The sequence below is a fragment of the Mizuhopecten yessoensis genome, unplaced genomic scaffold, assembly GCF_002113885.1.
Source record: "Mizuhopecten yessoensis strain PY_sf001 unplaced genomic scaffold, ASM211388v2 scaffold716333, whole genome shotgun sequence".
Classification (NCBI taxonomy): Eukaryota; Metazoa; Mollusca; class Bivalvia; order Pectinida; family Pectinidae; genus Mizuhopecten; species Mizuhopecten yessoensis.
The window spans coordinates 811,095-827,662 of NW_018480064.1; the positions used below are offsets into that span (position 1 = coordinate 811,095).

The 16,568-nt window shown below is 34.4% G+C and overlaps 1 protein-coding gene and 1 long non-coding RNA gene across 3 annotated transcripts in view; both read left to right on the forward strand.

Moving 5' to 3' along the window:
- LOC110443220 (katanin p80 WD40 repeat-containing subunit B1-like) overlaps positions 1-6,264 on the forward strand; it is a 33,452-nt gene extending 27,188 nt beyond the window's left edge. For both annotated transcript variants that reach the window (XM_021487288.1, XM_021487290.1), the window contains exon 18: positions 904-6,264. In XM_021487288.1, the coding sequence (XP_021342963.1) occupies positions 904-1,036 (133 nt within the window). In that variant the 3' untranslated portion in view covers positions 1,037-6,264. The remainder of the gene's footprint in view (positions 1-903) is intronic.
- A 3-nt stretch (positions 6,265-6,267) lies between these two features.
- LOC110443221 lies at positions 6,268-10,113 on the forward strand. Its single transcript, XR_002462087.1, has 2 exons — positions 6,268-7,263; positions 7,452-10,113. It is a non-coding gene; the product is annotated as an uncharacterized LOC110443221 (long non-coding RNA).
- Positions 10,114-16,568: the final 6,455 nt, after the last annotated feature.

The following is a 16,568-nucleotide window of genomic DNA, read 5'->3' on the forward strand; positions in this document are numbered from 1 at the left end:
GCTATGACGTCATGGTATTGTTGCTATGACGTCTTACAATTGTTGAGAACGTGCAAAGAACACGTGTAGCTTGTCTCAACCCTAGGGTGAGATAAGAAAATCTCACCCCGGTAAAATGGTTGCTATCCCTGTCCAGGGTAAGAGAAAAATGTCACTTAGATGAGTTGACAAGTTAGATGTAGGTTTGGCATTGGTACAGAAACCCTTAAGTACAGTACCATTCAAAAATTGGTAGAACATTAGTGTTCGGAGTGACTATCATTGCTCTACTCCTTGTTTCTTATTTTGCACCCGTAATGGGTCTCCCTTCCCTCCCATTAAAATTACATTTGAAATAGCACTTAAAATTGTAACCTTTGAAAATGGATTAATCTTTTTTAATTGCTGTAGAAGTGGAAATTTTCGCAGCATGGAAATATCAATGTTCACATTTTTTCTCGTGTTAATTAGATAGGCACAAAAATATCTTCACAGGAATGTTTATTTGTGTGTTACATAGATTATAGATAGATAGAATATATAGATATCAGATATAGATTATAGATAGATATCAGATATAGATATAGATTATAGATAGATAGAATATATAGATATCAGATATAGATTATAGATCGATAGAATATGTAGATATCAGATATAGATTATAGATAGATATAATATATAGATATCAGATATAGATTATAGATAGATAGAATATATAGATATCAGATACAGATTATAGATAGATAGAATATATAGATATCAGACCTATTGCTGAAGCAAACATTTCCACACCACGATCAGTTTAAAGGGTCTAAATGCGAACTTTTCCACATTTGAAAATTTCCACTTGTACAGTATTTTTGTTCACAGTTCAGTTATTCCTATCGCACATGTTTGACACATGTTTCTGGTTTATTGTAGGTATCGGAAGTGTAACAAAGCTTATAGTGTTATTTTACAAATAAGAAGTGACATGGACAAAAGACAAAACCTTCAGGGAAACGTCGGTACCATATTCCGTGAACTACAAATTCTCATGAACAACTTGGAATAGACCTCTGGCAAAGCATTCTTGAGCTGTGAAATTTACAAACTCTGTCTCAGCACAAACATGTCAATTAATGTAATGCAAAATTTGTGAGACCTCCAGGAGTAGTGCTAAATTCCAAGATTGTGCTACGGTGAACAATTAAATACATATACCATACCGTTATAGTGCTAGGATATTTATGTTGTGGTACATTAAAAGAAGGGGAGACAATTCTTCAGAAATGAATTCCATACAGGAGGCATAAGATGCATTTTACAAATTACAAGCTATGTGGACAAATGACAAAACATTGATGGAAAAGTCAGCATCAAATTCCATAAACTTCAAATTCTCATGAGCAATTTTTATTACACCTCCAGCAAATTATACTAATTTAAATTCACAAACACTGTCTCGGTGCAGATATGTCAATTAATGCAAAATTTGTGAGACCTCCTGGAGCAGTGCTAAATTCCAAAATTGTGCTACTGTGGACTATTTACTGCCATATTCAATACCTTATAGTGCTAAGATGTATGTTGTGGAATATTGACAGGAAGGAGACCGATCTCTGTATATAAATTCCACACCAGAGGTGTAAGGGGAAAGAAAGCATCAGAGACTGTCCAACCAGCCTGGTGTTGTACCCCCTATTTGTGATATGTACAGTATTCATTGTCCAGCATTGAGGAGGACTACATGATTGAAACAGTCTTTGAGACATGCATTGTGATTGGCTGTACTACGTGTATTCAGACAGTCAAGAGATGCATTGTGATTGGTCAGTACTACGTGTATTGAGACGGTCTTTAAAAGATGCATTGTGATTGGTCAGTACTATGTGTACTGAGATGGTCTTTAAAGTTTAGAAGATGCATTGTGATTGGTCAGTACTGTGTTTTACTTGTGATAAGCCCAGGTGACCTAGTTTTTATATAACAGATTAATACTAGTGCTGGGCCAATTCCTACTTATGACCCGATATGCTGGAAAAGCTTTTTCTCAGATGTGATCTTAATCATAAATCTGTTTCATGATTGGGTTGGGCTTATCATGGGTGAGACACAGTAGCTTATCAAGCTGTACATGTAAGAGTACATGTCAAGATTTATAGAATGATTGGAAATTCTAGTATACAGGACTACCTAGAGTGACCAGCCTTAACTAACTTTGCCCTTATAGCAATAAATGTTGGAGATGGCCTAGTAACGGTTGTGTGTTAAGTGTGTCTGTTTGTGGTACGGTGCTTATCTACGTGTGCAAGCATGCTCAGGATGTCTTAGCTGGAAATTTCAAACCTTGTTTTCTGCCTGGGATCATTGGTTCAACTTTTACACAACCAACTGACTGTTAAGAGACTATTGGGGTAGGACAGCCCCAGAGACTACTGGGGTAGGAGAGCCCTGTAGTGATTCTCTCTAAAACAAAAATTATCATATCTTCTGTGTCTCTATTTAAATGAAAGTGAGAGATATTGTATCCCTACAGGTACCAGTTCTTCTGTTTCTTCTGGTTCAGATAATTTCCTCTAGTTATCATAACTTCTTTTCTTGACCTCAACTTTTATGCCAATAAATTACATGCACCCAGCTGCAGGAGTATATATAATGCAGATGCCGTAAAGTTTATTGAATCGTTAGATCAGTATATTATGGAGGTATCTTGATAAACACTTGTATACCTGCCTCACCTACAGTAGGTGTGCAGTGCACTGTATTAAGGTCATGGTGACCTTTGCCTTTAGGTTAGAGGTCAAATAAGTGCAAACTTTTGTGAATTTTGACGTGTCTGTTTGAAGATACCTTGATGGTGAGCAGTGCACTTTATTTAGGTCTACTTATGGTATTGATCATAAATTGTTCTTGTCAGAATTTAGGTGTGATTTGCTATCACATGTACATAGGTATACTCCAGACAGATTCAGGGTATTAGAATTTAGGTGTGATTTGCCATCACATGTACATAGGTAACTCCAGACAGATTCAGGTCAACATGTTATTATTTCCTTACAAACACATCTAAATTATCACTATTTTAGCTTTTCTAGCAATAAATGAATACTTCCATGGATATTTTCCTGATGTTACTATTGTCCATGCATTAGCAATATATCAGAAGTTTCACAAAGCTATATTGTTGAGTGGGATTTTTTTTATGCTCAGTTGCTTTGTTTTTTCAGAATACTTTTGCATTTGCAAATACTGCCGGAAACTTCATTGTTGATTTTTTTTTATAAAAATACATTTGTATAAAACCAAACTTCATAGGCGGGCGGTTGATTGCAGAGTGTGCCTTTTACTTCTATAGAATCAATTATTTATACTGGTATGCTGCATTGTGACCAAGGTTAAGGGTCAATATTTATAATAAGTGAAGTTTTAAGTTAAGTATTTTACAAGTTATCAAGTATTATTATTAAATACAAATATATTAGTAAAAACTACATGAATTAGGTGACATGACGACACAAATTGAATGCCTTCTCCCTATCCTGTTCTTCCTTAATAACGAGGTTGTTGTTTGCATTGGGCTTCGAACAATGATTCAGTTAATTATTAATTATAAATTAGTATGTTAATGTGTTATATAACTGGTTGTGAAATGTAACAGTTAGGTAACATGTCAGGAAATGAAATAATTTTTAAGAACGTACAATTGATACATTTGCTTAAAGGATTGTTCATTGTAGTATACATTACTTATGTAATCTATATAAGCATTATACAGGTGGTTGGAAAAAAAGCAATCTCTTATTTTATTCAAAATTTAAATTGGTTTTATTTCATAATATTTCCAAGAAGTAATGCTAAAGAAATGTTTGAATCAAAGAATGAGAGATTGTATTTATACTATAAGGGTTTAACAGTGCTTGGAAGACAAACCTGTAATGGTCCTTTATACAGTGTACTGAATTTAACAGTGCTAGGATCTTTACTTTAGTAACTGTTATTTAAAAAAATTGTTTACAATATATATAATATGTATTAGGTCAAATTAAAAAAAACGTATTTATAATATATAATGTGTATTAGGTCATTAGGTCAAATTAAAAATGTAATGTACTATGATTGTATACAGATGGGATCATTTTAAAGTTATAGAGTGTATGTATTATAATATGACTGAGTGAGGATCTATTTATAAATGTAAATGAAGTACAATAATGTACAATAAAATAACTCAACCTAGGTATTTGAAGTCATCTGCTCATTTCTACATTTTTCTGAAATTGACACTATTGATGTTCATGCCAAATCCTGATTTGTTTATAAACTGTTATATGCTTAAAGTAAGATTGTGTAATTCTAAGTTTTCCCAAATTCTGTTGCCAATCTATTTATTCTAAACTGATGCTTATCTCTCAAATTTGTTTTGTTTTTTCTTTGTTATAGTTTTCCCTTTTTGAGTGATTTGTACAGGAAAACATTTGTTGCGCTTCATGTCCTCTCCATATTTCCATTTTAAACTTGTAAAAAAATAAACAGCCGTACAAATTCTAATTTGAATTTTACAGAGTTACCTCCCTTCAATATCGTGTTGATTGTCAACAATGGGTTTGAGTTCATCATTGTCAGGAATGGAAGTTTTCATTTGTCAACAAAGCGGTTAGGCTGTTGACTGTCACGGAGAAGAGTTGGATTGAGTTCATTCCCTTGTTCTTAATTGTCAACAATGGAGTTGAGTTACATCCTTCAATATTTTGTCAACTATTAACAGTGGGATTTCCTTTCTTTAGTAAAGTTGTCGATTGTTAATAATGGGAATGACTAACCTGCATTCAATATGTTGTTTATAATGGACCTTGAGGTTGTGTTACCTCCCTTTCGTATGTTTTTGATTGAATTGCAAAATACTGAAGAAACAAACGGCAAATTCACAAGGATTTTTTCTTATGCAATGGGTGTGGTATACAAGGTATGGCAGGTTGGGAATACTGCATCAAATGGGGTGTGTAAGTATATTTGTGAAGGCGGGTCATTCTGTATCCTCCATAGAAATGGCAGCATTATGTCGATAACCGTGGTAAGCTACTGTGTTTTTTTTGCAGCACAGCATACATCATACCTCACAGTTTTAAATTCAGTTATTTGCTGTAAACCCTTCACCTCACTGCTTTCCTATAGATGTATTGACTGGGGCTTTAAGCCTATATAGTGTATCCAGACATCACATTATAGTACATCACTGTGTGGTCACCTTCTCTGTCTAACTTGGCTTTGTAAATATTATGATTAAAATCATTATATTATATTTTAAAATGAATTGTGTGGGAGAGAATATGTTCTATCTACGAAAATAAAAGTGAGTTTCGGCAAACCCCAGAAAACTCATTACATATACTTTGACACTTCATCTCCTAGTTAGAGCTTTGTCCTTGGGCCTTGCAAGTAAAAACATTGTGTGTAAGGTTGGGGAGATTATCACAGTACACCTAAAAACATACTGGTTGTGAACTTTTACTTACATACTCATTACTACAGAATTTATATGGAGTACAAAGGAGAAGAATATTATTGCACTGAACCCCACTCTATTACTGAGATATTCCTGTATATCAGATTCTGGTCCACATGTCAAAGATCATGGATACAGACTTGGTTATCAACAGCTTTACATTTTGTCTCAAAAGTGAAGATGTTTCAACAATAATACTTTACATTAATTCATAACACAGCCCGGTGATCAAACTACACAAAATTTACTGCCATTTTAGACTTTCTTATAAAATCTCTGTAATTATGTATTTAAAATGTTAGAAAAAAAGGTAATGTTAGGAAAATTTGTGTTTCTCCGTGAAGTCCATGTTTTTCCAAGTAGTCAAATTATTGTTAGTACCGAGTAATATGATCAGATTTTTGCTTATGTCTGTGTGAATTTGATCTAGTATGACTAGACAGAAATCTGCTGATCGACACTTGTAACCACAGTATCATCTTGTCCTAGCTATAGACACGAACCACTGTCCTAGACACTGGGACCACTGTGTTAGGCGCCTCTGGTACTTAAATATTGAGGGACACTTTGTAGAGGCCTTCTCAAATATTTGATATAAATGTCTATTTGTCTACTCCAATCTATAAAAAATTACATTCCTTCCAGCATCAAAAAAATGCTTTCTATTTTAATATACAGGATGTTATTAAAGTACTACAAGGAAACATTCCTGTAAACTTTACATTTAGCAAAGAGTTGAAAAGGTTAATAAAGTTTGTTTTATCATATATAAAAATAAGGGGGGAGGGGGGGGGGGGGGGGGGGGGGGCTAATGAAATAGGTGTTTTTTTTGTGTGTTGAATATGGTACAACACACTGAGGCCATGACTATAAAGGTGAAAGTAGCCCATGATCTGACAGACTAGGGTTTGAACATTTCAGTCTCCGGTCATGCCACCAGAATCAATCTTGAATTTGACAAGTTCAACAACCATCTTTCAGAAATTCCTTGAATGTGTCAGGGATCCATCTTCCCATGACAACAGTTATCTGCGGGCTAGATAGTTACCTGGCAGACTTCCTTCTCTAGTCCTAGGTATTTCTGGATACCCGAGCTAGAAACCCAGGTAGTGACACTATGGAAAGCTAAAACTTTCCAATCTACCATAATGTTAATGCTATCTAGCTTTATTTGTGAGGGAGAAATGATCACCAGCTTTGTTTTTTTTTAGACAATTTGTAAATACCGGTAACAGTAATATCTGGCTTTTCAACCAATTCTTCAGTGTCACAGAAATGAGTAATTCATTATAGCTTTCGCTGCTTTCTGAAGATTTGATTTGTCTTTTCTAGATCCAGCACATTAAAACATGATTGATCATGTTACTGATAGGTATGTACAGGATCATTGGTCAGAAGACAGAAAACATAAGTTACAGACAAGTAATTATTAGATACCCAGAATTATACTAACCACGGTAACTAGTGACTGTTTTGATGATATGTGATAGTGATGTTTTCTTCTATATATCAATCATTCCTCAGGGTCCGCTGGTGTTCTTTGTCTGTATGCAATATACCATCAGCAATAACGACACTTCATCAGCTTACTCATTGGCTCGGTTTAGACAGGTTTCCCTGTGGTTTCTTGTTTAGACAGGTCTCCCTGTGGTTTCCGGTTTAGACAGGATTCCCTGTGTTTTCCTTTTTAGACGGATCTCCCGTGTTTAGACAGGTCTCCCTGTGATGTCTTTTTTAGACAGGTTTCACTGGATTCTTGTTTAGACAGGTCTCCCTGTGGTTTCTTGTTTAGACAGGTCTCCCTGTGGTTACCAGTTTAGACAGGTTTCAATGTGGTTTCCGGATTAGACAGGTCTCCCTGTGGTTTCTTGTTTTTACAGGTTTCAATGTGGTTTCTTGTTTAGACAGGTCTCCCTGTGGTTTCTTGTTTAGACAGGTTTCCCTGTGGTTTCTTGTTTAGACAGGTCACCCTTTTTTTAGACAGGTCTCCCTGTGGTTACCAGTTTAGACAGGTTTCAATGTGGTTTCCGGATTAGACAGGTCTCCCTGTGGTTTCTTGTTTTTACAGGTTTCAATGTGGTTTCTTGTTTAGACAGGTCTCCCTGTGGTTTCTTCTTTAGACAGGTCTCCCTGTGGTTTCTTGTTTAGACAGGTTTCCCTGTGGTTTCTTTTTAAGACAGGTTTCCCTGTGGTTTCTTGTTTAGACAGGTCTCCCTGTGGTTCCTTGTTTATACAGCTTTCCCTGTGGTTTCTTGTTTAGACAGGTTTTTCTGTGGTGTCTCATTTAGACAGGTTTCCCTGCAGTTTTCAGTTAAAAGATAAGTTTCATTTATATCTACAAACTGTCTGACGATCTTGTTCAGTTACATATGATGATAACCACAAGTTTACAGTCTTTGGATTTTTTAAAACATTGGAAGTTAAATCTTATGAAGGTGTAAGAATAGAAGCAAGTTGTACATTACCCAGGTACTGATTTATGTGTAGGTATACATGTACTGTGGTTTATGGACATAGAAACAATTCTATTTGCCCTACAGATATGTATATGGTTATATAAATTTAAGTTAGAAGTATTTAACTATCAGTACTGGGGAGCTCTGTGATTGTATTAAATTCTTTACTCAAATCACTGAAAATAACTGGGTTTTATTAGTGATTGTACTTCAAGTACCTGTTTGTTGTAGATTTGAATATGAAGAAACACAGAGTGAGATGTTATTTATTCAGATGTACAATTGCCTCTAATGAAGTTTAGGTGATCAGAAATGTTACTCTTTTTTATTTTTTCAAGAAAAGTCATCTAGAATCTCTAAAATATCTTTTGTTGCCATTCTTTGTGATTTTGTAGCCAGCATGAGTGCTGTTACTGAGGTGTGATAGAGTCATGTGTATCATAATATTCTATATATTTTACTTTTATCTCCTATGGTTTAGGGCCGCTATTCCCAATATAGAACAATTCTGACAATCATTTATTTCACTTTTGCCTTTCACCAAATGTCTTACAAACAAAATTGTTTCCAGCTATTTATGGTTTGAAGAAATTGAAGTGTTTTTACCCTGTTAAGTATGGGTTTGTCACAACTGTCTGGGCCAACTTGTGTCAGAACTTAAATAAATACATTAAAACCAAGGTTATAAGATCATGGTAAGTTATAATGCTCTAAAACAGAGGCTCAAAGATAGCTGTAAGTCAAAGTATGTCAAAGATTGAAATTATCTTGTATGTGAAACATTTGGTGATTTGGTAAAAGGATATCAAAAGCATGCATGAAACTAGCTCATCATTGATCTTCCCATTGGGATGAATTGTCTGTGTCTTTTGATCTCTCGCATACCAGGTCTAGAGTGTGACAAAATATTTAAGGAAATGATGCCAATATTCCCATAAAAATTATATTATATTTCATAGTTTTAATTTTGCAAATAGTAATTATTGCAGAGATATGATTCCAAATCGTTATATTTGTTAATGTGTGTGAGTGAATGAAAGTACTGATCCCTGTATACATCGGTTTAGCAGAATGAAAATAATTCATGTAGCACAAGTTTGAAAATATGGAACTTATATCTAAAAGCTGAAATATTTATGGCTCAAAATGGTCTTTTGAAGGCAGGGAACAATATTTTCATTTTGTCTTGTTTTTTAGCAATCAGTAAGCTTACCAGTCTTTAACTCATTTACTGCTGAAGACATTTTTGAACTGTTCCAATTCAAAGGCTGGAATAGTTCATTATTAAATTTTAGGGGTGACTTAGTTAAACAACATTGTAAAAAAACTCATTTACCTTAATGATTCGTTAATAAGATTTTGTTATCTGGTTAATTATATAGCATTTCAAAATATACCTTTATTTCTGTGTTGGTTTTCTCTAGAGGACCATTTAGCATGTTCAGAATTGCAATTTTGTTATTAAATTCAAAATCAGTTTTTGAATTATTAAAGATTTAAATTTTGCATTAGTTTGCCATTAAGCTTATTATGCTTAAAAAACCAGTCTGGACAAAGTTAGTTTAACATGTTACACATCAACATCAACTTTACTCTAAAAGATTTACAAAATACATTGAAATTTAGAATTAGATTGAATGTGGAGGGGTTTAGGATAATTATCTTCAGGCAAAAATAACAAAAATATTAACAAATTTCTAGACACTTATCCAAAAATCTGATTTTGAAAATGTCCATCAGGGACTTGTTACATTCTTGAGGCCCTGAACTACTAGAGTGTGTAGCTAAGGTTTGAAGCTAGACATACCTATAACCTGTTTCTACCAGAACAAAATCTACATTCTAATAGTAAATTCTGCAAATCTTTCATTGAATGTTCTTATAAGATGATGTGGAATTTATTCTCTCAAGTGATGAAGACAGCATGTGTTTTATTAAATGTAGGATTGATTAAAACCAACATGTGCTAATTATTATCTCTCTGAACAAGTCATATTATCCCTATGCAAATATGATATATGCTTCATTGTTATGTAGGTCATACATATGGTGTCATTTGTGTTTTATGCTTCATTAAGTGCTGTCCATCTCTAGTGTGTTAGTGACTGTTGTGTTGTTCCACTTTGTGTACGGCTAAGGCCGCAGAACACTGCATTATTTTTACACAATAAATATTTCCGTAAAATTGAAGCATGTCTTGGGTTATTTATTTAAAAACATGACTGTAATATCACAAATGTAATATTTAACTAGTTGTCAACCAATGAAAATGCAGTATGCTTATTAATTATGGGCAGATTTTGTTTACCATAGAACTTAACCTTTGTGTTTGTATAATAAATGTATGAATATTGACCAAGTTTCATCAGAATCCAGTCATATTTGACTAGGTCACAGGGGTTAAATGTCTTAAAATCTTCAAACAACTTTTTCTCAATAACCAAAAGGCCCAGGGTACTGATATTGGGCATGTAGCATGCTGGGATGAAGGGCTACCAAGTTTGTTCAAATGAATAACCTTGACCCACTTTTAAGGCCACAGGGGTTAAATGTCGTAAAATCTTTAAACAACTTCTCCTCAATAACCAAAAGACCAAGGGTACTGATATTGGGCCTGTAGCATGCTTTGATGATGGGTTACCAAGTTTGTGCAAATGAATGACCTTGACCCACTTTCAAGGTCACAGGGGTCAAATGTCTTAAAATCTTCAAATAACTTCTTCTCACTAACCAAAAGGCCAAGGGTACTGATGTTGGGCCTGTAGCATGCTGGGATGAAAGGCTACCAAGTTTGTCCAAATGAATGCCCTTGTCCCCCTTGCAAGGTCACAGGGGTTAAATGTCTTAAAATCTTAAAATAACTTCTTCTCACTAACCAAAAGACCAAGGGTACTGATGTTGGGCCTGTAGCATGCTTTGATGATGGGTTACCAAGTTTGTGCAAATGAATGGCCTTGACCCACTTTCACGGTCACAGGGGCCAAATATGTTAAAAACCTGTAATACAACTTCATCTGGATAACCAAAATGACTAGGATGATGATGATATTTGACCAGTAGCATGCTTGAAAAAAGGACTACCGAGTTAGTCCAAATGTAAAAACATTTTAACAACATCTTCTGAATAACCAAGAGGTATAAGGTGATGATATTTTGCCAGTAACATGCTCGGATGAAGGGCTACCGAGTTTGTTCAAATGAATGTCCTTGACCAACTTTCAAGGTCACAGGGGTTAAATGTCTTAAAATCTTAAAATAACTTCTTCTCACTAACCAAAAGGCCAAGGGAACTGATGTTGGGCCTGTAGCACGCTGGGATGAAAGGCTACAAAGTTTGTCCAAATGAATGCCCTTGTCCCCCTTGCAAGGTCACAGGGGTCAAATATGTTAAAAACCTGTAATACAACTTCTTCTGGATAACCAAAATGCCTAGGATGATGATGATATTTGACCAGTAGCATGCTGGAATAAAGGACTACCGAGTTAGTCCAAATGTAAAAACCTTTTAACAACATCTTCTGAATAACCAAGAGGTATAAGGTGATGATATTTTGCCAGTAACATGCTCGGATGAAGGGCTACCAAGTTTGTTCAAATGAATGACCTTGACTTATATTCAAAGTCACAAGGGTTGGATATGTTAAAAACCTTTAAAAGAACTTCTTATGAATAACCAAGAGGCTTAGGGTGATGATATTTGTTTAGTAGCATGCTGGGATGAATGGCTACAAAAGTTGTTCAAATGAATAACCTTCATCTTTTTTCAAGGTCACATGGGTCAAATATGTTTTAAATCTTTAAACAACTTCTGATTAACCAAGAGGCCTAGAATAATGCCAGATATATACTGGGATGAAGGACTACCAAGTTTGTTCAAATGAATGAACTTGACATATATTCAAGGTCACAGGGGTCAAATATGTTAAAAACCTTTAAATGACTTCTTAATAAGCAAAAGGCCAAGAGTGATGATATTTGGCCATTAACATGCTGGGATGAAGGACTACCAAGTGAATGACCTTCGCCAATATTCAAGGTCATAGTGGTTAATATATGTTGAAATCTTTAAATGATTTGTTCTGTATAACCAAAGATCCAGGGTAATGATATTTTGCCAGAAGCATGCTGGGTTGGAAGACTATAAACTCTGTTCAACCTAATTTCCTTATTCAACATTCAAGGTCACAGGCGTCATATGTTTAAATCTGTTAATAGGTTCTTATGAATAAAACACTGATATTCTACCTGAAGCTGTATTTTAGTCCACTTTTAAGATTACAAGTGTGAGATTAATACCAGGTGAGCGATGCAGGCCCATTGGGGCTCTTGTTTGTAATAGAATAATTTCCCATGGTTGCTTTATTATCCAGGTGAGTAATACAGGCCCTCTGGGGCTCTTGTTTATCAGATATACTACACCCTCCAATGGCTTATTTGTTTCTTTAAATTTAAGTATTATGCCTTTATACGAATCCAAGGCCAAGGTTACTGTTGCTAAAAATAGAATTTTACACAAAAAGTGCATGTTATCACTCTAGTGAATTATTTGTCAGATTTTTCAAAAGCTTGACAGTTATGTTTGCTGTTGACATACCTTAGACAAGTTCAAGTATGGTTGCCATTTGTCAAAGGTCACAGTAACCATTACTAAATATAGAATTTAACAAGAAATAACTTTTAATATCTCCATAGATCAGCAAGGGAAGGGGATAGTTATCGAGTCTTTTTCACTAGCTTTAAATAAATGTGAACTTATTTATTTTACAACAGTTATGAAACAAGTTATTAATCACTCTTTTTTGCCTGGATATAAGTGTGCTGGGGGTCTTAATTTGTGAGGAAACCGGAGTGGTCGAGCAGGTGAAGCCAATGCCTTTTCATATGATGGTGGGCTATTCAAATCACCCTTCGTCCATGGTCTTTCGTCTGCTCTTCGTCTGTCCGTTGTCTGTCATCCGTCCTTAAACAATACTTGTTATCGTTATTTCTCAGAAAGTCCTGAAGGGATCTTTTTCTAATTTGACATGTAGGTTCCCCTTGATCCTAAGTTGTACATGTTCATTTTGAGAGTGATCATAAAAACAAGATGGCCGAAGGAAGGACTTAACGGATCTTTCTCATATTGCAAAGATCTATTCTATTTCTTTCACATTAAGTGCTGTACTAGTAAATATATGAAACATCTTTTATACACAGCAGTATTAAGTTTAGATCAAATTTTACTTCAAGAAGCTTATTAGATATTTGTATCGTAAGCTTGGCTCCTTTTAACTTTTCAATGTCCCTTTTGAAGAGGTTGAACAAGTTTCAATATTGAATCCTTTGGTTATTTTGTGTCAAATCTGATGTATTTTCTTTTCATCAAAAGTTGACAATGATGTAGAATTATCAATCACCCAGATTGATGATAAAGGGAGGATGTAGGACATAGTTTTAGGGGGGGAATCACCAGCATGGATAACTTTGTCATCAGATACAGAAATGTCCGATATACTTGGTAACAGAAACACAGACAAGAAATGTCTTTTGAAAAATAAATCTCTTTATTTGCTTAAAATACAGGCACGGAGTATTTCTAAAATACTGAGTGTTCTGACTTGTATGCTGCAGGAATCAAACTGCTAGACTTTAGTGGATGCGAGTTATATGTGCGAATTCATCATTATTTTTGTATGAGCGTGTATAAGTGAATCATTTGTGTGAGTGAGTCACTTTTGTATGAGTGTGTACTGAGTTATATGTTTGTGTGAATCTGAATCACTTACTTGTGTGTTGAGAGTCAAATGTATATATATATATGTGATAGAATCAGTTTTGTTTGTGTGTTGCTGAATCACTTGTTTGTGCGAGTCACTTCCGTATGAGTGTTGCTGAATCACTTGTTTGTGTGAGTCGCTTGTGTATGTGTGTTGTGAGTCACTTGTGTATACATGTGTGTGTACTGAGTTATATGTTTGTGTGTTGCTGAATCACTTGTTTGTTTGAGTCGCTTGTGTATGTGTGTTGTGAGTCACTTGTGTATGTGTGTGTACTGAGTTATATGTTTGTGTGTTGCTGAATCACTTGTTTGTGTGAGTCGCTTGTGTATGTGTGTTGTGAGTCACTTGTGTATGTGTGTGTACTGAGTTATATGTTTTGTCTGAAGCTGAATCACTTGTTTGTGTGAGTCACTTCCATATGAGTGTTGCTGAATCACTTGTTTGTGTGAGTCACTTCCATATGAATGTTACGAATCACTTGTTTGTGTGAGTCACTTTTGTATGAGTGTTGCTGAATCACTTGTTTGTGTGAGTCACTTCGTATGAGTGTTGCAGAATCACTTGTTTGTGTGAGTCACTTCCGTATGACTGTTGCTGAATCACTTGTTTGTGTGAGTTACTTCCGTATGAGTGTTGCTGAATCACTTGTTTGTGTGAGTCACTTCGTATGATTGTTGCTGAATCACTTGTTTGTGTGAGTTACTTCCGTATGAGTGTTGCTGAATCACTTGTTTGTGTGAGTCACTTCGTATGATTGTTGCTGAATCACTTGTTTGTGTGAGTCACTTCCGTATGACTGTTGCTGAATCACTTGTTTGTGTGAGTCACTTCTGTATGAGTGTTGCTGAATTACTTGTTTGTGTGAGTCACTTCGTATGAGTGTTGCTGAATCACTTGTTTGTGTGAGTCACTTCCATATGAATGTTACTGAATCACTTGTTTGTGTGAGTCACTTTTGTATGAGTGTTGCTGAATCAATTGTTTGTGTGAGTCACTTCGTATGAGTGTTGCAGAATCACTTGTTTGTGTGAGTCACTTCCGTATGAGTGTTACTGAATCACTTGTTTGTGTGAGTCACTTCCGTATGAGTGTTGCTGAATCACTTGTTTGTGTGAGTCACTTTTGTATGAGTGTTGCTGAATTGTTTGTGTGAGTCACTTCTTATGAGTGTTGCTGAATCACCTGTTTGTGTGAGTCACATGTGTATGAGTGTTGCTGATTCACTTGTTGGTGTGAGTCACTTTTGTATATGTGTTGCTGAATGACTTGTTTGTGTGAAGTGAGTCACCTGTGTATGTGTGTCGATGAGTCAATTGTTTGTTCCAAGTGAGTCACCTGAGAATATGTGTTGATGAGTCAATCGTTTGTTCCAAGTGAGTCACGTGTTTATGTGTGGTGCTGAGTCATTTGTGTATGTGTGGTGCTTAGTTACCAATGTACAGGTGCTGCAATGAATGTTTTAAAAAATTTCTCTGTGAAATATACTTCAAAACTGAACTTTGCAATTAATTTAGATAAGCATAAAAGATGATGACACTCATTTTAGATTTGATAAAAAGTACATCAGAAATTCTATATAAACAGATTTATTATTAATTGATATAAGACTACTGATTTCTACTTAATTATAAATATTTCAGTTTGAAATTTCATAACTTTTTATAACAAATAAATTGATGAAATTTGATGATCTGATATTGTATGAGAATCAAGAATTCATCTTTTAATGCTCTAAAATATTAATTATCAATACACAAATATTTTCTATATAAATATGTAACATGACAATAACCATGGTATGTAATGAAAGAAAAATATAAAGACGTCAATAAATAAATAGTAAATAAATAGATAATGAGATACTGTTATGTTCTCAAGAGTCTGGAATGATACGATGGAATATTTGAAGTGATACTCACAAAGTGTCTCACATTTAATTAATGGCGGATATGACTGATACATCTGTTACAAAATGTTAAATGAATATTTTCATCTTAACAACACACAGGTTGCATAGGCATAACATACGTTATGTACAATTTACTATCAGGTATTGTAACGAACCAATTCATAAATATTTACTACGATGAACCCATTCATAAATAGTTATTATGATGAACCCATTCATAAATATTTACTAAGGTGAACCATTTCATAAATATTTACTACGGTGAACTATTTCATAAATATTTACTACGATGAACTCATTCATAAAAAGTTATTACGATGAACCCATTCATTAATATTTATTACGATTAACCCATTCATAAATAGTTCTTACGATTAACCCATTCATAAATAACCCATTCATAAACATTTATTATGATGAACCCATTTATAAACATTTATTATTATGAACTCATTCATAAACATTTATTATTATGAACTCATTCATAAACATTTATTACGATGAACCTGCTTATAAATATTTATTACAATTAACCAATTCATAAATATTTATTACGAAGAACCAATTCATAAATGCTTATTACGATGAACCCATTTGAAATAATTTATTACAAAGAACCCATTCATAAATCCTTACTATGATCACCCATTCATGACTATAGTTATTTAATTATAATCATTTTTTTAAATTTCCTGTGAAAAGGTCATTTGTTCTATAAAAATAAGTTATTTATCTTACATGGAAGCTTAACAAACTGACAACCATATTGCAATCACTGAAATATGTCTGAATGAGTTTGATTGGCTGGACCTTGATTGGTTGGATTCCCGATACTTGATGACCAATGGCTGATTTCCATTTTTTTCACGGTGACTCATCCACCTATCGGCCAATCAAATCTCATATTATAATCCAACTCAACCAATCAAATCATCCGACCCAACCAATCAAATCTCATATTATAATAATATGCTGAT